This window comes from Manacus candei, unplaced genomic scaffold (genome assembly GCF_025592945.1).
Source record: "Manacus candei isolate 608988 ecotype Guabito, Panama unplaced genomic scaffold, ASM2559294v1 h1tg000049l, whole genome shotgun sequence".
Taxonomy (NCBI): Eukaryota; Metazoa; Chordata; class Aves; order Passeriformes; family Pipridae; genus Manacus; species Manacus candei.
The window spans coordinates 6,741,928-6,763,353 of NW_026138097.1; the positions used below are offsets into that span (position 1 = coordinate 6,741,928).

The window sequence follows — 21,426 nt, forward strand, 5'->3', positions numbered from 1 at the left end:
GATTTCCTTAGTCGATTACTTTATAGGTATGCCAAACATGCGCCTTCATCCACAAAAATCTTCTGAGTTAGGAGTGACCTCAGTTGCTGGAAAGATTATCTCCTGTAAGCCTACCACTTAGAATCTTTCTTCATAAACTTAATTATTTTCCTTCTTGAACTTCCCCACCTCGTTTGGGAGAGTGTGTTAAATTGTGGCATCAAAGCCAACCTCCGCATTGCTGTGTGCTTCCCATAATTGTGGCTTCTCGTCTCTACACCCTTACCTTTCCACTCTTGCAGGTTCTCCTCTTTGCCTTGTTGTAGAAAGAAAAATCAAGCAAGTTTTTCAGAGCTTGAGTGCTCTAGCAGCATTACTGCTCTAGCAAACTTCTAGATAAAACAATTTGAACAATATTATGCATATAGATATGCTTTGCTTTTGTACGTAGCCACTAGCTGAAACCAGATAGCTTTTTTGTTCTGTTGCATAAGTAATGAGAAACAGTTGTTGTTTCTTACCTGTTTATTCGTTGCTAATTTTCTTTCCCTTAGGGTTAGGTAGTAGCTGTACTATTTTTGCATTTCTGTTTCTGATAACAGCCATAGTCTTCCTGGTTTTCCCTCCTTCCAGAACAGCTACAAAAGCTTTCCTCTTAGGTAGCAGTATATTCCCCCAGAGGCAGTCGAAGAGGCTCTATCTGCTTGTGTCCAGTTATCTTGAACAAAGCCATAGAGTCCCATTTGCACTGAAGAGCTTGCCGGAGTAAAGAGCCAGCTGGAAATGCAAAGGAGCAAGCGTTATACATCCAACCAATTTGGAGGAATTCCACTAAATCCTTGTGGGGCCACATTTTAGCAATGGCCAGGTTATAGTTCAACTGAAAACAAACATGATTTTATAAAGGCTTTGGGTAACTAGCTTTTTGTTTTTGTGAGGCAGGTCAGTGGAGTCAGACCAAAAAAAATACAGTATCCAGGTGGCACAGCAATGGAGGATGGGCAATTAAAAGTGTTAAAAGAGACTGAAGGAAATATTTCACTATGCATTTCCTTTTCCAAAGGTCTGGTTCGTTTACTTTGTGGGCTCGGTGGCTGATTTGAGTATCCCTCCTACTTCAGATCTTGAGCTGAATTAGGCCAATAGTGCACAGCTGGGTTTATGAAATAAAAATGGAAGTGTCTGTAAAGCTAAAAATGGTTGTGGAAAAGTTCTAGAGTTCAGAAAGCCTAAGAATAGAGGAGACAAATGGCAGGGCCAAACAGACTGCTTAACAATGAATTTACTTACAATAGAATTAGCCTGCTTGCTTTTGCTCTGCTGTACTCTTGTCTCTGTCTCCTCAGAGGGGCTTGGTAGTTCAGAGTTGGGCTGTTGCATACATTTCCAGGGTTTGAAATCTGGAAATGTAAGATGAGCCATATTTTAAAAGCAGTAGTCCGTGTTAGACGTGCACCCATGGACTAAGGGAAGCTGCGCAAGAACTTTTTGTTTCAAAAGCAAAGGATTAGCTGAGAACCAGTCAGCCACCAGTACTACCAGTGCTCACAAGAGTATGTACTGCAATTAGTAAAGAATACCTAATTTACTAAAAGGATAACAGCAAGTTCATTTTGGCAATGAATACAAAAACAGGTATTGAGGGGGTTTGAGAAAGGAGCAAAAGAGATTTGACAACAGAAATTCTTTTTCCATGCCTAAATATGCTCTGTGCTAGTTTCTTTCAGTAAAAACCTTAGACTTTAGTTGCTTTCAGTTTAAATATGTCTTCTTCGTATGAAGCACATGAAGTAAAAATAAAAAATAAGGTGACCTAGAGGCTGTGGTGCCATCTGCTTCCATCCTATTTCAGAATCGCAGGCCTGTGCTGTGAACTCTTTACAATGTGCACTGAAATGGTATCCAAAGTATGTTTCTCGTGCTCTTTCCTAGGGAAATTCCAGTCCCTCCACTGCTGGAACGAGAAGTCAGGGTAGCAGGTCAGGAAATAAAAGCATGTGTAAACATTTATAGTCCTAAGCTCCAAGTTCAATGCCACTACTATATGGTGCCAGCTGTAAAAGCCTGTGGTGTGGAGCGATAAAGGAATTGTTTTGTATAAATGCATTACTCTTGTTGTTTGGATGTTACATAAAATCCCTCCCCCTCCTCTTTGCTTACAAATTAGTTTTTATATACACCGGGGTCAGGAATCCTCTGGTCATATACTCCAAGCATGACTGGCTAAGGGTTGCTTTGAAATGGAGGTGAAGACAGAGAGAGGATGTCTCAAAGAGAAGCCTAATTTTACATGTGTGTTAAGAAAGAAAACAGGAAATTTAGCTCTGCAGTGAGACAAGAAGGGAAGTGTTCATGGATCATGATGGTAGCTTGTTTAGCTATAGATCAGAAGGCACTGCAGATTTTGGGAGTTTGCTTTTTTTTGATTCCTGGCAGAGGCGTGGTCAGTTGTAAAAGTTTCCTCTGCAGCGAAAAGGGCTAGGTACAAGCTAGTTCTTGCACCACAGTCACGGTGTTTCTGCTAACAAATTGTAGGGCTGATCTTTGAGTCATCACTCTCGGGTAGCTTCTCTTGTGTCATTTCACAGTTGTGATTCAGAGGGACACAATGTGCAACAAAAAACGTCTGGCTTTGCTAGGTCATCAGCTTTTATATTCTGAAATTCCAAATGGTGCTGATAGTTCTTGCAGCAAACTACTAACATTTACCTGATCTCTTGAGTCAGTATGATGCACTTCATTGGAAGCTTGTTCCACTGGAATACTTCCTGGTGAAGACACCACTTTTCTTTCATATGGTAACATCAGTTTAAGCAACAAGTTGTTGTTATTTAAAAGCGTGGAAAGATGTGCTGAGTGAAGTGCAAATGCCTCAGGCAGAGGAAAAGGCATTCGGGTCAGTGGTGTCAGACAGCTCTGGTGCTCCTTTGAAAGACAAGACATTTGGGATGAATATTAAAAGCTTGGATGTTTGCTCAGGGTTCAAATTTCAGGTTCTGTATCTTTGAAGAGAAAAGGGTAATTCCAGCAGTTGAGAAACCTGATCCCTGATGGAGGTGTTCTGCTCTTAACAAAAGTGTTCAGTTTTTGGACTGCCGCTCACAAATCCCCTTACTGTGAATTTTTTCAGTCAGCCCTTTTCTGCAGGTTTCTCCTGAAAACTGGCAAGGTTAAGGATAATCTTTATCAGAAGTCCAGTGTGTACTATGGGCATCATGTAGCTGTAACAGAAAACAGGGTAGAGTTTTCCCTATTAAGTGAGGAGAGGAGCAGCAGAAAGGTGACTACAGAGATTGGTTTTGTGTAATTCTTGGCTGTGTGAAATCACTCGCCTAGCTGCTGTTGTTGTTGACTGAATTATTAGGTGGTTGTGATAAATAAATAATTGTGATTCATGAAACAAATGGGTGATTACATCAAAATAAAACAAACGGATTGTAAAACTTAATTACACCCCCATAAAGAAATAAAACAGACTCTTACAAGGTCAAGGGGCCCTAAAACCTCCCTACTATCCTAAGAATAAAATATGGTAGAACTTTAAATCTTTTAGGCGCCGGTTGGTCCAAGAATGCATGAATTATGACCGGTTGTAGAGATAACCATTTAGCTTTAGCTGTAATAAAACCCATATATTAAATGCTTAGCAAAAAACCTGTAAAATGTATATGATATAATTAATATGCATGAGGTAGCTAAGATAAATGCCAAATGTACACTGTAGTGTGTGTGCAGATTTGGGAAATTTGTCCCCATTTCTGTCACCCAGCCGGCTGCTTGCTTTTACCATATAATAAACTCCTGTTCAAAAACTTATAGAAACAAGACTTTGTTTATCACAGTGGTGATACAGAAATCTCCAGCTATGTTTCCCAGATGTGGCTGGTAAGAGATGATGCTTCTCATGCTGCTTTCTGCTCCAGCCTTGTTCCGTTGTCTTTGGACAGAGAAGGAGGAGGAGCATTCACCAAGCAGTTCATCTCCTGAAGGGCTGCAGGGGGGAGCTGGGGGTGTTTGTCCCTGGTGGAAAAGGGAGCGGGGGTCTGTTTCTCTGGCCTAGAGGCCCACTGCTGGCATTGTGGACGCTGCATCTGGAGCCTGTGTTCAAATCAGCCTGCGGCCTTGCTCCTTACATGTGCACACAGGAGCCTTTTTGAAGAAAGTGCAGTGTGTTACAGGCAGGGCTCCGCGGTGAGGGCAAAAGGAGGCAGCCTCAGCAACACAAGGACAGTGAGCTGACCTCAGGTGTTCAGATCCCACAGCCTGGTGTGGCTCTCTTCCAGGTACAAAATGTGTGTTTTGTACACAGAGATTAAACATGGCACGTGGTGGAGTATGTGATGGAAAGAGTGTTTTTCAAAAATATTTTGTAGAAAGAGCCTCTGTTGAAGAGGCTGGAAGCTGGGCAAAGGAGGGAGTGTGGATCAGCTGAAAGGCAGGAGGGCTCTGTAGAGGGACCTGGATAGGTTGGAGAGTTGGGCTGATTCCAACAGGATGAGGTTCAACAAGGCCAAGTGCTGGGTCCTACACTTTGGCCACAACAACCCCACAGAGTGGCTGGAGAGCAGCCAGGCAGAAAGGGACCTGGGAGTTTGGATTGACAGGAAGCTGAACATGAGCCAGCAGTGTGCCCAGGTGGCCAAGAAGGCCAATGGATCCTGGCCTAGATCAGGAACAGGTGTGGCCAGCAGGTCCAAGGAAGTGATTCTTCCCCTGTACTCAGCGCTGGTGAGGCCACAGCTTGAGTACTGTGTCCAGTTCTGGGCTCCTCATTTCAGGAAGGATAGTGAAGTGCTGGAGCAGATCCAGAGGAGGGCAAATAGGCTGGTGAAGGGACTCAAGCACAAGTCCCATGAGGAGAGGCTGAGGGAGCTGGGGCTGTTCAGCCTGGAGAAGAGGAGGCTCAGGGGAGACCTCATAACTCTCTACAACTCCCTGAAAGGAGGTGGGGGTTGGTCTCTTTTCCCAGGCAACTATCAGCAAGACAAGAGGGCATGGTCTCAAGTTGTGCCAGGGGAGGTTTAGGTTAGATATTAGAAAGAATTTCTTTACAGAGAGGGTGGTCAGACATTGGAATGGGCTGCCCAGGGAAGTGGTGGATTCTCCGTCCCTGGAGATTTTTAAAAAGAGACTGGATGTGGCACTTAGTGCCATGGTCTAGTAACCGCAGTGGTAGTGGATCAAGGGTTGGACTTGATGATCTCGGAGGTCCCTTCCAACCCAGCTGATTCTATGATTCTATGATTTGAAGATGCACATTTTGCTTTTCCAGAAGCTGTGAAGTACCATGGGTAAAATTCCCTGTGAGCAAACTGCAGCTATGGTCATGTTTCCTTACAGCTTCAGAGATAATTTTTCCCAGAGAAGATAACTGGTACAGGCAGTTTAAATTAGCCTCAAATTGTTGGAAAGCACTTCATATGGTTGCATAAAACATGGGTGGATTTGGAAAAATATGGAGAATAACACTGGGGAACATCAGGTGTAGGACACGTGCTCTAACAGCAAGGTTTGGGTAATAAAAAACCAAAGGGTGTAGAAATCTGATTATTTGGCCTTTTTTTTTTTTTGAGAGAAAGGCTTGCCCCTTCTCATATGAAACAAAGAACTGTTGCAAATGTGCTCTTAGGATTGAAACCTTGACTGACAGTGGCCTGTCTGCTTCTTCTGCGAGACATTTGTGGCAGAAGGGAGGCTGCTAGGAGTATGACAGGTATTTTATGCAGCTTTGGTGCTATAGGAGCCCTCCCACTCCTGCTCCATTTAGTGCTCCACAGGGCTGTTTGCCAGCAGGAGACTTGTGGGTGCAGATTTCAAGCATGCCTGGCAAAAGGCGTCTGAAATTACAAGGACACAGAGGGACTGGAGGGTGCCAAGGGACACTGTCAGCACAGGCTAGCACAAGTGTCAGCTGAGCAGAAGAGTGTTGGAGACTTGGCCCTGCAGAGCTAGGGGAAGGGGTGCAGTGGCACAGCTCCCAAGCCTGTCCCCACTTTTGAGGCTAGACAGAGGGGCTCAGAGGACATGTGAGGATGTTAATTTTCTTTCTGGGATAAATGTTGCATTAGTCAAAAAGGACCTGTAGCTGCATCTCCTTGGTGTTTCAGAAACTGCATCGTTTGTATCTATCTCATCTAGATTACTGTCTTGGACTCAAGTGTTATTCATGCAATAATGTTGGTCTTTAGGGTTTTTTTCCTCCCTTCTGCACTCTTTGCTCCTGATAAGGGCAGCATAAATTTCGTTTTGTTCTGTTCTTATGTGTAGAAAATGTTCTTATGTGTACCAGAGATGCTGAGCTTATCTCAGCAGAAACAAACTATGACTGTGTTAAAGTGTGTAAATGCCACCAGAAACACTTTTGTCCTTGTCCTAGAACAGAGAAAGAAAGAATAGCTTGGGTGCTGTAATGCTACTGACTCCAGGTCATATGGGGCTATTTTGAATCCTGATGAAGCTATAGTTTCTCTGTCATTTTTCTTATATCTCTCTGTATCCAAGCTACTCCACAGCTTCATCTAAAGGGAGAGAAAATGAGTCAGAGCGGGCTAGGGATAGTTCTTGTGAAACTTTAGACACTGTATTTGCACCCTCACTTGTTCTTCAGAGATATAGCCAGTTTAAGGATTTCCCAAATTGCGTTTCACGCCCTGTGCTGGCTCTGGCTGGGATGAAGTTAACTTTATCCACACTGTTTTTGTGACCAAAACAGCACGCCAGTGGTTTAGCTGTCACTGAACAGTGCTTGCACAGCATCAGGGCCTTCTCTGTTTCTCACTTTGCCCCCACTCCAGCAAATAGGCTGGGGGTGGGTGAGAGGGGAAACAGCCAGGACAGCTGACCCCAACTGACCAAAGGACATGTTGGACCACATAGCATCACACTCAGCAATAAAACCAGGGTGGGGGTGGGAAGTTTCTTCCAAAGTAGCTGTTGCTGGGAGACTCTCTGGGCATCGGTCTGTTAGTGGGAGTTGATGATTGGTTTTTCTTGCATCAATTATTTTTATTCTTTTTATTCCCTGTTAGACTTTTATGTCAATCCGTGAGTGTTTTTCCCATGATTTCACCCTCCTGATTGTCTCCTTCATCCTGCCGGGAAGAGCAAGTGAGCAAGGTGGTGGGGGGCCTTCAGTGGTGCCTGGGGTCATCCCACCACACTCCCTCTTTCCCATCTCACTCTCCAATATCAGCCTCTCCTTGCTAAACACACTGATCCTGTAATTAGTGAGTATTTTGCCCCAGGGAGGGGTGAAGTGCAAGAGAGAGGGAGATGCTGTAGGGCTCTTTCTGCATTTCGTCAAGAAAGGTCCTACAAGAAATAGCTTAATAAAGTAGGCATTTTAATAAGGTAGAATAAAAAGAGGAATCTAGATCGTGAATAGACCTTATGTCCCTTCTGATGCTGAGCACGATGCATTGGTTCAGCAGTGAATGGAGCCTGCATGGTATTTTACCCAGACACACTGTGCAGATCCCATCTGTGGAGATGTTTCTCGCTTCTGGTCCTTTGAGCTATTACATATTTTCTTAAGAGAAAGCAATTCCACTCCTAAAGGTTGTTGAGGTGAGAACTTTTGGCTTCACTTCTGGGAAAGGATGCGCAGGTTGGTTCTGTGGCTGGTGCTGAGCAGGAGCTGCCTGTGGGCTCCTCTGCTGCAACCAGCTGCTGAGGTGACCCTGAGGACATGGGACATGCCAAAGGCATATGAAGAGCAGGTGGGGAAGAAATGGTTGTCATCAGCTGGACCTGTTTGACAGAAGAGCAGGCTGTGGGTTAAGCAGTAATATGTATTACACAGGTAAGAAGTTGAAGTGGGACTGCTGTTTGTTTATTTCTCCACTCACCTGAACTTTGCCCATTGTTTCAAAGCTGTAACGGTTTGAAGAGGGCTTCATGTATTTCTGCCAGCTTTCAGGTTGATTTCTGCTCTGGCATGTTTGCTTTAGGGCTTTTTCTCCATTTGTCTGTGGAGATGGTAGCAGTCCCAGTACAGAGAGGAGTCTATTTATCTCGGCCTGCACAGCCCTGGTTCCTGCTCCCCAGTGCAAAGCATGTCACTACTGTCCAGAGAGGAGCTTGTAGGCTGGGCATGTTTGTCACAGGTCCTCCTTGGAGGTGAAGAGGTTGTTCCTTTGCATACTGGTGGGTGTTCCACATCATGCTTGTATTCACTGCTCTGTTTACAAAGACCAGCACAGAAGGAGAAATAAAAAGTGGTGAAGATGTGCAATAAAACAGTATCTCTTATTAATGCTAGCTTGATTCTGTCCATCAGTTACCAAAACAGAGGCTTACTAGTGTTAAAAGGGGTCAGGAGGTAGCTTCTGCCAGCAGTTGCAGTAGGGTTGCTGTAGAAAATAAAAAAATGGAGAGACGAGGGCAGATGATTTAGTGATAATGCATCATGGTAGGAATGGCCAGTTTCAAGGCACTTAAGACCCATTTACTTGTTTTATGAACAGTACAGTGAATATTTCTTTTTGATCTCCCCATGGCTGTAGTTGTAGAATGAGATATAATGTGATAATTGAAGGAAATTTGGCTACTGCAGGAATTCACATAATCCTTATGAAAACATTTATTGTGCAACGTGTTCAAGTAGTGACTTAGTGCTTATCTGCACTTGAGCTGACATCTTGCAGGGACTTGCTGTGCTTGCTTCAGTGCAACAGCATTCCTGTAATGCAGACTACAAAATAATTTTAATAGTCATCTTTCAAAATCAATTGACAGAACAACAGACTGGTTAGGAGACTTGCAGCAATTTGCTATTTTTGCTATTGCAGTAACTACAAGTGAAGCACCAACAGCTGTCCTCCTCCTCCTCCTGTAAAAAACTGCAGAGGTAGCTAAATCTTCTGAAACTGGTCCAACTTGGGTGGTTGATTCCTGAATCCTGTTTGCCTCAATGTTGTCCTGCTAGGAATATGGCCACCTGGAGCCAACTGTAGAAATGGTGCTTTGCAGTGGACCTATTTGCAAAACTAAACCTTATATAATAATTTTTACCACCTCTACCAATGTTAAAATCCCTTTGTAAACATGCCATGTCTGTTCACCACTCTCGGCTTGCTTAAATTGTGTCCAAAGATACATTTTTTTATCAGATTTCTTAATCTGGAATAAATATAAGTTCTTGTTATGTTTGGAGGTTTGGCAATTACGTTGTCACCAAAATGTTAACTGCTACAAGCTATTTCATAACTAGGTGGCTAGAGCTGCTCACATACTCAATTTCAATTCTCCTGCAGCAGTTGTCCTAAAAAGATTAATATTAGTCTTCAAAGACCTAATATGAAACTTTCTGTCTGCTTCTGTTGTCTGAATGGGTAATGTAGTTTTAGCAAATAGAGATTATTTTTTTTTAATGGTGGAATTTTGCCAGTCAGTGTGGAAAAATAAACGCACCTGTTCTTTTTCTCCTCACTTGGAAACAGAAGATTGCTGTCTGGCAGTGAAGCAGCACTGTTGCTACGATAGGCTCTGCTTTTATACCAAGAAAGCGGTCCTTCTCAGCTCCCTCTCAGTCACTATCTACCAGATAAAGAAATCTAGTTTGATATGAAGCCTCACAAGGCTGAGCATTCTCATGTGACTGCACTCAGACCTGCAGGTTGCTGAACTTTTCCTTGATGAAGCAAGACTCTCTTCAAACACCTGTTATCACCCAAGCTTTAGATAAAGCTCCTCTAAGGCACTCTCCTTACGGAGGCTTGCTGGGTCTGCTGTGATTGGATGTTCCATGTGCTGGGTAGGACGGTATACCGGAATCAGCAAGCACCTTGGGATGGCACCATTGCCAAAGAAAATTGCCCCTGGCTGCTTAGAATATCCTGCGACCTGAAAGGTCCCCCCCTGATCCTGGCACAAGCTTTTGTGCAGCTGCTCATCTTGAGGAGTTTGAGCCAACCTGTCATTCCTCCCCTTACCTAGCGTCTGGTGTCACTGATCAGTTTGCCTTACATCCATGGATTAACTACTAAACAACCAGGACATTTTTCAGTGACCAAAACTGAGTTAGGTTCACACAGCAACATGCTGTAATTCAGAGTTTTTACCCTTAGAGTTTCAAGTAAGGGTGAACAACTTAAGTTAAAGTGGTTGTCTGTTTCCAGTTGATATTTAGAATCTTAATATTGTATGCGATTTGTTATTACCTAGGCTTAACAGCATCCTGGAATTATTCTGGAAGGTAGCCTGGAGATCTAATGTCAGCCTGGGCAGTTTCTTCTATGTAGGTAACCATTACTTCAAAATACCTATTTTCTCAAGATAATTTCTCAAGATAATTTCTCAATGATTTCTCAAAATACATGTTGACATGAACAAAAGTTGCCTTCCTAGTCTGGGCTACTCTTATTTACAGGCTTGAGGCTTGTTCAGACCTTTGTGCTTAAGGAAAAATAATGTGGCAAAGGTTTCCAAGAAAAGTGTGGAAAGAAATTGGCATAACTGTCTGATGATAACAGTGCACAAGTGATATGTGGACAGTGAGCCATTAAATAATAAAATATGTTTTAAATAATGCAGTTTACATAATTTGATTGTTATAGTCTGAGTCAGTCAGATGCTCTGAAGTGAGGAACATCAGGCTTCTCATCCAAAAATTAGAATTCAAAACCTCCACTGTGTATTTTTAACCTTGGCAATCAAACTTTCAGGTCTGTAGAGTGGAATACAGCTTTGTTTGAGTAGCAGAGCTACTGCTTCCCTGTAGGAAAGGTGAGTCCTAATGTTATCACTGGTCACTTCATCTGTGTAGGAGGGTGTTATGGATGTTTTTGTGATGGTACCCCAAGAATGGTCTTTGAAAAATACACTCTGCAGTAATGTGTAGGTTCATGTGCTTGCATGTGTGCTGCAAGAACGTGCCTGGTGGCAGAAATGGTTGCAGTTGAGCAAGGTGCTGCTATGCAGGAAGTAAACAAAAGGCTTCCAAAAACCTTGAAACAGACATTTCTATTTTTAATTCGGCTCCTTTTTCCCTTCAAGACTCACAACAAACATTTGGAGTTGCTGCTACAGGACACAAAATAATACATCACACATTTGCAGGAAACCCCATCTCATTTCCCACCTATTGGATGAGAAGCAGTACTTAAAAGGTAGGAGGTAGCATGTCTATGAAAGTATTATGGGGAACCCAGGGAACAAGCTTTGAGGACAGCTGTGCAGCCACTTGGATGCACAGTGGATGATACATCCTTTTTAGTGTTGCTGAAGTTTGCCATCACCTCAGTGATGCAGCGTCCATGCAGTCAATCTCCTTGCAACATCTGTGTGCAGCTGGCCCACTACAACCAGCAGTACAGACTCACTGGTCACTTCGGGTAGAAGATGCAACGTTTTCCCTCCACCACCACCTGTTATCCATACCGCTGAGGGAAAACCCCCTCTCTGGTACAGAAGATGTGCTGGTTAGTTGAATTGTGTGTAGTTAAGTAATGACAACGGTTCTGAGAGCCATGGAAATCACAGAATTGTAATAGAATCACAGAATAGTTTGAGTTGGAAGAGACCTTGAAGATCATCTAGTTCCACACCCCACCCTCCCCCCGCCACCATCGAGAAGAACACCCTACAGTAGAGCAGGTAGCACAGAGCCCTATCCAACCTGGCCTTGAATACTTCAGGGATGGGTCATCCACAGCTTTTCCGAGCAACCTCTTCCAGTGCCTTACCATCCTCACAGTAAAGAATTTCTTGCTAATATCTAATCTAAATCAATCCTCTTTAATTTTAAAGCCATTGCCCCTTTGTCTATGAGGCGTGACGGAGTTTTCCGTAACTCCTGGGTAGAAAGAAGGAAAAAGCCCGAGGCAGGGAGCAGGATCCGGGGCGGCGGCTCAGGGGGGCCCGCGGCGGGGAGGGCGCCCAGGTGTGGCCGGGGGAGCCCGGCACCCCAGCCCTGCCGGGCCGAGCCGCCCGCCCTGCCCCGGTGCGTGTCCAGGGCCCTCCCCGGTGCGGAGGCCAGGCTGCGGTGCCCCAGGCTGCGGTGCCCCAGGCAGCGGCGGGGAGCGGCACGGTGCCGGCAGGAGAGGAGGAAAGGCAGCGCGGCAGGGCCGAGCCCGCCGCCGCTCCCCGCCGGAGGAAGGGGCGGCCCCGGCGCTCATTGGCGGCGGCGCGGCCGGTCGCGGTGGCGTCACGGGCCGCCCGGGGACGGCACTGCCCGCCCGCGGAGCGCTGTGGGGATGGAGGCAGCGCATGGGGCAGGGGGAGCAGGTGCGGGGCGGGCGGACGGGCGGGATGGATGGATGGATGGACAGCCGGGTGGACAGACGGACGCGCATGTTCGCGCGGCTCGGGATGCGCGAGGCGAGGAGCGCGCGGGTGGGTTATGGAGGCGGGGAAGCCCCCTCGGAGAACCGACCGGCCGGCTGGGCGGGGGTGGCGGCGGCGCCGTGTGTCCGTGTGTCCGTGCCCTCCCCGGCCGCTGGCGGGTCTCCTCGGCGCTGGCTGCCGTGCCAGAGTCGGGTTTCCCCTGTGCGGCGCCGGGCTGGGGCGGTGGGCGGCGGCGGCCCCCACCCGCCCGCGGCAGGGCGGTGGTGCCGGCTCGGCAGCGGCCGGAGCAGCCCCTGGCAGAGCCAGACTGACGCCCCGTTCCTTTCCCCAGGTCCGGGCGCCGCGGGAGAGGGCGCAGCCATGGTGCCGCATCCCGGCCAGGAGCCCGCCCGCGGCTAGAGCCGGCCCCGGCCGGAGAGCTGCGGCGGGGCATCCCTCAGTCTGAGCGCTTCCCCGCGCCCCCCCGGCATGGAGCCGGGCGGCCTGGAGTGGCTGCTGGTGCCCATGCAGCAGCTGGTGTCGTGGGGCGCCGCGGGGGCCATGGTGTTCGGCGGCGTGGTGCCCTACATCCCCCAGTACCGGGACATCCGCCGGACACAGAACGCCGAGGGCTTCTCCACCTACGTCTGCCTGGTGCTGCTGGTCGCCAACATTCTGCGGATACTTTTTTGGTAAGCTGATGGTGTGTCTGCTCAGTTCTAAAGATTCTTGCTTGGTTGCTAGCTGTAAAGCTTTGATTAGAATATTTGAGGAAACAATGTGTTTTACATACTTCTCCCCCTCTGTTGAAGATCAAAATGCTGTCTTTCCGTCAGTTTGTCAGTCTGTTTTAAGTAGAATGAATTGAGCTCGGGAGCACGGTCTCTTCCCTTTGCCAAATCTGATTATCAGTGCAGTGATTTCCAAGATGTAACTTTTTAACTTGTTGGTAAAGAGGTTTATGCTAAGTCAGGTCTTTTTCTTGCTGACTGTGTTGTACATTTCCCCTGCCCCTCTAGCTCCATTCTCAGAGTGAAAGCCTCGGTCCCCGCATGCTTATTCTAGTGTCTAGTTGGCATTAACGTCACTGGAACACTTGCCATATGTTCTTGCGTTTTCCCGGGATGCCAGCTGGCTTCAGAGGGGGTTCACTTGTAGAGCTCCGGTGCAAAACTACAGATGAAAACATTAATTCTTGGATAAGCAGGCAAAAGGTGGGCTGCCTTTCAAAGCAAGTTTCTTTTGTTTTCAACACCAGTTTCAGTATTTAAAAAAGCAAGTTTGTTTCCATATTTAGCTTCTGGACAAAGAAAATGTTATTAGGGTATGATTTCTATGAATTAATTCTATTAACATCTTCCTTATTACCTCTAATAATAGAGATGATACAACACTGGGAATGTACCTGGAAAACCAAAGATGAAATGGTCTGGGAAGTTACTGCAATTAAGAACAGTTATTCTGTGATTCTGTTTTGACTACAAAATACTGCTTTGTAATCCACGAAGAACTGATAGGTGACAGGCTATCAGTTCGGTTTCCAGTTTCTTTCTGAAGCTCCCCTCCTTCTGTGTAATGGCTTCTTGGGTTCTTCTACAGCCAAATGTGACACGTAAGTGCTGTACTGGAGTGGGAAAACAAGGGGCCTTTCTTGGCACCACAAGCTGGCAATCAAACGAAGAAGTCATCGCTAGATCAGAGCTACTTGTTGCATTGGACCTGTGTTTTCCTGGGGAGAAAAGCAGCTCTTGGAGAAAGCAGAGAGTGGAAGAGAAGTAGAGGAACTGTCGAGGGGGGGGGGGAGAGGAGAAGTGAAAAGCCTGAGTTAACAGTTTGAGAAATAGAAATTGTCTAATTTTTTGTTCCACCAGAGGTAGGCAAAATACGCAAAGTACTTACATCTGAATGGAGATGCTGGTAGTTTCTAGGTAACCCAGGTGAATGCATCTCTTAAGGGAGGCAGACTGTGGAAGACTATGAAAAATCTTCAGTATGAATTGATTTTAAGTACACCTGGTTAGGAGATGTGCGGAAGAATAAATACTGCGAGTAATGAAAAGTTGTAATTTATGTCAATGTTAAAAGATTTGTCAACGCTTCAAAAGCGAGAGAATGCAGTTATATTGATAGGAGTATGTGATTTTTTTACTGTGAGTATTTAAGCCACATAATAGTATCACTTTCTGGCATGTATAAGCACTGTGTAGGCTCTGGTCATCTTGGAGCTTGGCAGGGAATGGTTTCACCCAGCACATGCCCATTCTGTGGGGAAACGTAGGCATGAGCCTGCAGAAGCCTTGCTGTCTGTACTTGCAGAAACTAAAAGACAAAAGACTATTCGCATAATGATAATTAAATGTTCCCTGAGAGAGAATATTTTGCTTGTCTACTTAAAAAAATTGGGCATCCCTGGTAGTTAATTATAAACACCAGTAAGTCAGGAAAGCAGCACTGATGTTGGATGTTATCCTTGGGCATATGGCTGATTAAAGAAGGAGAGCAAGAGCCTCTGATTTCTGTGAACATGGTTAAAATGCATCCATAGAACAGCTTGGCAATTCCATTTTTGCATTAATTGGTTAATGTCAGCTATGGCTGATGCATTATTTGGTACACAATCTCTCGATCATATGACAAAACAGCAGAATTATATTAGTTGTGTATGTAATATTTATTGGAGGGAATGAAAAGATTTTTATTTTGTTTTAAATTTATAAAGTCATTTAAATCCATTCTGGTGCCAGAACAGAACCGCTCCTACAAGCAACTCTGTTCTCTGTATAATTTTTTTACCAGTTGGCATTTCCTTCCCTTCAGCAAACCAAGTCTTAATCTGTGTCTCACTTCTGAAAACTTTACTGCCATGTAGCTGCTGTTTTCAATTGGTTTTAGTTTCTCTTCATTACCCCTGGTTATTAAGCACATGATTTGAGCCAGTCATGCTTCCTGACTTCCCCTCCACCCTGATCCAAAAATAAATACTGAAGTGGTAGACCTTAAAAACTTTTAAAGTTTTAATAAAGTTGCTTTTCAGGGCTTAATTATTTCTTAGGATGACTGATGTTTGTGGTGGGTTTTTTGTTTGTTTTATTTTTCACTTCAAAGACACTTCTATAATTCATTTCTGTTGTTACTTTGAGATTTTCCCTGAATTTTGTATGTTGAATTTGAGGCTTACAGAACAGACAGTTCCTGCCTTTTATGCCAGGTTGCCTCTGTATTTTCACTCTTGAGTAGTGCTGGTCTCTCTGTATTTTTGTCACTCAGAACAGACCCAGTCCCACCCTTACCCTATGTCCCTACTTGTTAATCTCGGCTATGAGGGCAATTCCCTCACTTTCAAGTTGTGAAATGACATATTCCACATGTTCCTATAACTGTACTTGTTTATCTCAGAGGGTTTTTTTTTTTCGTTTTAACATCTGGTTTTGCAGTGGGTGAAGTTTGACCTTTTGTGTCCCCTCCAAATAGAGTATTTACTTCCTAATCTTCTGGTGTATTTTACGTGTCAATAGACTTGCATCTGGTGTGTTGCACTGTTACAATAGTCAATGAACAAAGTACTAGTAAGATCAAGGATAACAATTCTGTTTTGACTTACCTGTTTTCACAAATTCAGTTCCTCCAATTAGACTGTCTCCAGTGGTAAGCCATCTTTTAAAGTCAAGAAGTCTCAGTGAAATGCCTCTCCTCCTTGCCTTCCTTCCATCTAATCCCTTAGTTTCAGGGTGTGCTCAAAGAACATTAGTTTGCCAGTGATGACAGTAACACATTACCCATTAAGGAATTTTTCATGCTTCTCTTTTACATGATGTCTCAAAATGTCATCTTTAAAGAGACATTTTTGCTTTCACTTATGTTTGTTTGGCCTTACTGTGTTCCAACAATGAGTTACATGCCAGAACTGTGTGTAACAACATTGGGAAAAGGCTGGTCTGCAAGAATAAAATCTATGTATGTATAACAATGGGCATGATTCTACTTCATTTTGTTTATGCATCCATGACTTTTGTTTAGGAAAAAGAAACTAGAAGTTTGACCTTAATGAAGTCTTGGGCCCTTTTAAAGAGGATTCTTAAAAAACCCCAAAATTTAAAAAAAAAAATAAAAATTGAAAAGTAGGCAGTTTGTTCTCACAGCATCACACAGCGGGGTCTGTTTACCAGTGTGAAAAGTAGATTTTGTGCTGTACTAAACTTGATACCAAGTTAACTTTATTTTTAGTGGTAATCTTTTGTTACAATTTTATATAACACATCAAAGCAATGTTTATTTTGGGGTGCCAGTATAGCTGCTGGACATGATTTATTATTGCATCAGCTGTTCCGTTGTTCTAGTCCTTCTGCCACTGTCAGTACTGCTCCTTCTGTCTGTCTTCTCCAGCCCCACAGTCAGTGTTTCTCTGGACTGGTCAGCCTGGAGAAGGTTTGCGCTCTGGATAGAGAGTGAGAGGCAGTGCAAAACTCAATGCCCTTGTAATTCTGGTACATGTGAAGGTACATGGCCTGCTCCAAAAAATCTGATAGCGATTTTTTTCCCTCTGCATTTTTAATTAAACTCTTCATTAACATTTTTGTTAGCATATGTCTTACTGTACTCCCTGAATTAGCTCTCTTTTCTTGCTCAAGGGATAACCTGATGCTTTAGCTTTGAGGTGATTAATTATCTGTTTAAGCTGTCCTAGGCTGTTTTTGAAGTTATGGGATGGCTTCAAAGTTCCTTTGTGGCACATGAGCTCAGTTGTGACCAAGATGGACATACCTTCTGGGTTCCTTTGGCCTGCAGTCTACCAGCTGAGTAGCTTTGCATTGTCATGATCAAGAACAGGAACAAGAAGGCGGGTGAGAGTTGTATAATCAGTTGGGGGTGGAGGATGCAGAAGAACTTACTTGTGAGTTCTCTGTCTCTTCCCCCTCTCTTCGCCCTTTCTTTTTTAAAACGGAGCTTATGATGAGATAAATTATGATTTCTTTTAATATTAAAATCAGAGTAAATAGCTAGAGGAAAAGGAACTGCAGATTTCTTAGAAATCAGCAGTAGGCATTTTTATTTGTATCTTGAGTGAGCGCAGCCAAAAGTACTTATGCTCCCTGCTATTCTCAGAAGTTTTTGGACTTTTTTTTCAGTTTTGCATTTCATAAAATGGATGTCATAGGATAATGTGGTTTGTGTATTTTCCAAGAAGACAATATTCTTTCCAAAGGTTTTGAGATGCAATTCTGCAGGCCACTGTCCTAACCCTCATACAGCAATGCCACAGAAATCCAAACAACAGAAGATAAAACCGTCCAACTTTGCAGTTTTTCTCACAAAACAGTTGCCTTAAGACAAACTGTGGGAAGAAGTTCTGACAGTCAGGGAAAAGATGAGAACTATGGAATTGCTGTAACACCTACAGTGCCACGTGTGGATCAGGTCTCTGCTGTCTGGTGTTGCTTTGGCTTCAGAAGGTGTAGCAGTGATGTCTGTTTGTAGGACTTTCTGTGAAAAAGAGAAACTTTTGCTTTTAAGGCTTCTGTTACTAAAATGGATCTTGCCAGCTTTTACCATGTGGGAAATGTGGGATGATGGTATAAATCAAGCTGACAGTGTGACTAGAACTTTGAAAGATTGCCTTATATATATGGCCTGCTGGTGGAATCTTGCTCAGATATTGAGGGCAAAAGTGTTATTAAATTCCTCCTCCTTTTTTATAAGTACTGGAGAGCAGGGATAAAATGCATTGCTCTTCTGTGCAGAAAGTAAAGTGGAATTTTGTATGTCCAAGTGAAGAGCTTGGGATGTTTATCATAAAGTCTTGGAAGTTTACATATCAAGAAGAAATTCATACGAAAAGATCCTGTTGCAAAACTAATTTGTTTCTTGTTCTTCCTGCTGATTAAATTCTGTAATTCCATTGGACGTCTTTCAGGACATCTGCCATGCTGCTACCGTGGGCTGTCTGTCGTGGTCCTGGTGGTGTGTGGAATATCCTGTGTGCTTTCCATGTTGCCTAGAATCTGTAACTTCCCAAAGACCAGGAAAAGTCTATAGCATCCAATGGGTGGAAGTTGAAACAGCATCCAGGAGTGTAGGAGGAATGTGTGATCTGTTTGCACCAACAACAGTCAGTTTCTTTTCAGAGATGTCTTAGGAAAAGAGATAAGCAAATCTTTTGTGTTTGGTCTAGTTTAGGCTTCTTTTGCACAATTGGCATTTGCTGTTTTGAGTAGGCCCAGGACTGGAATAGCAGGATTATTGCAACAGGATTGAATTGTACCAATGGAATTAAGTAGTTTTCTAAATGACTAGTTAGTCTCTGCTCTGGCTTGAATGTTCACTTCTCTTGTCTTCATCACCCTGAATATGCATTAGTCATTTTAAGTCTGTGGAAATACTGATAAAATGTAAGCCCCTCCCTCCCTTTATTGTGCATTTGACTAGTACAGGAAATAAAGAGTTCTTTTGTTTTTACAAACAAAGTAAACAGTGTAGTCTGACATATGAAGTCTTGAGTTCCCTGTATACTCCAAGTGTCACTGTTCACTTTATGACACAACATTGTAGTTATGGGGTGAAAATGCAGAATAATAGTGGTGACCCCCTCACCCCAGGACTTCAAAGCTTCAAATTTCTGCAAGCCTGTTATAGTATCCTAAGGCTCTTCATCTCTCTCTGGTAACATAGTTTAATTACTTTGATGTTCCTCCTCTCCCAGCTCTTGCTTAGGCAAAGACAGGAATAATGTCTGCAAGGCGGAAAGTAAGCAGAACATGGAATAGCACGCTCTCCCTGCAGGGCTTACATCTCACAGTGCTCCTGGCTCAGGCTGGCCTGAGGAGTCTTAAACTGGATTAGTATTGCTTCGGCAGGCCCTAATGTCAATGCAAAGTAGGGTAAGCAGCTTGGAGTGGTGTTTGTGTCCATGACCCAGAGCAAAATGAGTGTTCTGGCTTTGCTTTTACAGCTTCAAGAACCCAACAGTGGTCCTTGACGGTGGTATTCCCTCTAGTCTTGTTATCCAGGTAGTGTGGTGAAGGCCATGTCATGTTTGCTCTGCAGCTGGCAGCTGTTTGTTTTCCTGTATATGTGACCTAGTTTAAAGGGTTGTGTTGCCTGCAAGACTTGTTTTGGGGCTTGGTGTTTGGGAAGATGTATTTCATATGAGTATGTTTTGTTGATCTGTAGAGGGCAATAGTTGCCATGCCTGTGAGGCTTAGGACTCAGTTAGCATGATGTGGTCAGAAAGTGACCATAGTAACTGTGCTGTTAGGAAATTTAGAAAGCCTGCATGCCTCAGGGTGCTGGCTGAAGGAGCGTAGCAATGTGTTTTCACCGAATCACTTCCTCAGCACCTCTGTGTTCAAGGCATAATACCTGGCAGAAATAAGCACAGAGAAGCAGCTCACTGTGATGTGTGTGCAACTTTCCTGTTGTAATGCACTATATCTTGAGGGCTACGTATGAAAAGCTTCCACCCTTTAACTGTGGTGCACTTACTGAGTGTGTGGTGGGGATTGCTGAGCTTTCATCGAGCAATGTAGAAAGAGGAGCTTGGTGCATCACTGATCTTCAGTGAGGGGTTCTCATTTTCCTGTTGCAGGATCTTATGCAATCACATAAGAGTAAGCTCTTCAGTCAAGACTGGCCACAATACAAGTTTACCTCTCAGTTTTGTACAGGAGGTGCTCAGAAGCCCCCATCAAACATCATTTGTACTTCCTTACTTCTGCCAGTCTTGGTCCAAATAAGACAAAAATTGATGAAATAATTCGTGTGTTCTGCAGACCTGGTCTTTCCACTCAGATGACTAGAGGCAGACGGGGCTGTAGGTATTTATTTCTTTATAAGGAGAGTGCTATTGTCTTTATGCCTTCACATTAAAAAATGAAAAATTGAGGAAGGTAAGTTTTGCACAGAAGTCCATGTGGAATCTACCAAGTGTGTACGTGGAGAGCACACATAATTGGTTTTAATGTGGCATAACCCTCTGGTCTCTCTGTACTGACTTGACTCCTTCATGAATGTGGTTCTCCTTTCAAAATAATAGGCTTGCTGCTGGCTTTGGAAACAAAGTCTTAAGCTTCTGGCTTCAGAATCTCTAGGATCAGTTGAAATAAGATTCTCAGATACTCCTGCTCTGAGCTACTGTATGTTCATATAGGTTTGGCTGGTGACTTCAACTTCCTCAGCCTTTCATACCTGTAGCTGTTAGCATTTCCCTTTCCACATGCTTAAATGTTTTATGTATTTTCTTTTCTTTTTTTTTTTAGGTTTGGAAGGCGTTTTGAATCCCCTCTTTTGTGGCAAAGCATTATCATGATCATTACAATGTTACTGATGCTGAAGCTGTGCACTGAAGTACGAGTGTCCAATGAGCTGAACATAAAACGCCGCTCTTTTGCAGGTCAGTGACGGGAGCTGGCTTTTGCAGGATAAATGTTTTTGAAAGTATAGTGCGCTGTATTTTGTACATAAGTTCTATCTGAATTGCAATCTAGTCTCTTTTCTTGATAATTCAGTGTAGCGCTTTCTAAACATCTTTTTTGAAACAGCTTTTTTTTCAGGTAAATGTGTATAGATGGGTCTCAGTTCAGTCTAGAAATTGGAGTTTTCCTTAATATTTCACATCATGCTCTGAATATAGAGCTGGCTGTTATGCCATTGTGCTAACCTGGGTTGTTTTTTAACTGTAATTTGTACTGTTCATAGTTACGATTATACTTTATCATCTGAAATTTTATTTTATTGCAATTTATTGCAAACATTTGCTTTTGAAACTAATTTTCTACTTACTTGAGTTATTGACTGTCAAAAGAGGAGGTGCTGTCATATAGTTGCAAAACTATGTCTTTTTGTGTACCCTGAGGCTTTAGTGTGAGATTAGTTGGGATTTATGGGAATTTTAACATATTTTTTATTTCGGTTATTTGTTAATTTTTAGGCATTGATAATTTCAGTCAGGCCAGAGTATTATTCTTTATTTAATAAAATGTTCAGGCTTTGTAGAAAGTACCTGTTTTTTAACCCCCAGATAAGAAATGTGAGAGGGGTAGGTTTTGGTTTCTCTTTGTTGACTTTGACTTACAACATTTTATGTAACAGCTTATTACCAACAAGAACAGAATTAACACTGTCAGCTTTTTGTCAGTTGTTTTGCCATTATGGATGTATAATTTACGCTCTCCATCTGTTCTCTTCCAC

The 21,426-nt window shown here is 43.7% G+C and overlaps 1 protein-coding gene across 4 annotated transcripts in view; it reads left to right on the forward strand.

The window, feature by feature from the left end:
* Positions 1 to 21,426, forward strand: part of SLC66A2 (solute carrier family 66 member 2) — a 73,491-nt gene that overhangs the window by 542 nt on the left and 51,523 nt on the right. For 3 of the 4 annotated variants that reach the window (XM_051798930.1, XM_051798932.1, XM_051798933.1), the window contains exons 2-3: positions 12,596 to 12,935; positions 20,496 to 20,629. In XM_051798930.1, the coding sequence (XP_051654890.1) occupies positions 12,733 to 12,935; positions 20,496 to 20,629 (337 nt within the window). In that variant the 5' untranslated portion in view covers positions 12,596 to 12,732. Of the gene's footprint in view, positions 1 to 12,065; positions 12,205 to 12,595; positions 12,936 to 20,495; positions 20,630 to 21,426 lie in introns of those variants that run through there. The other variant, XM_051798931.1, reaches the window with a different exon arrangement.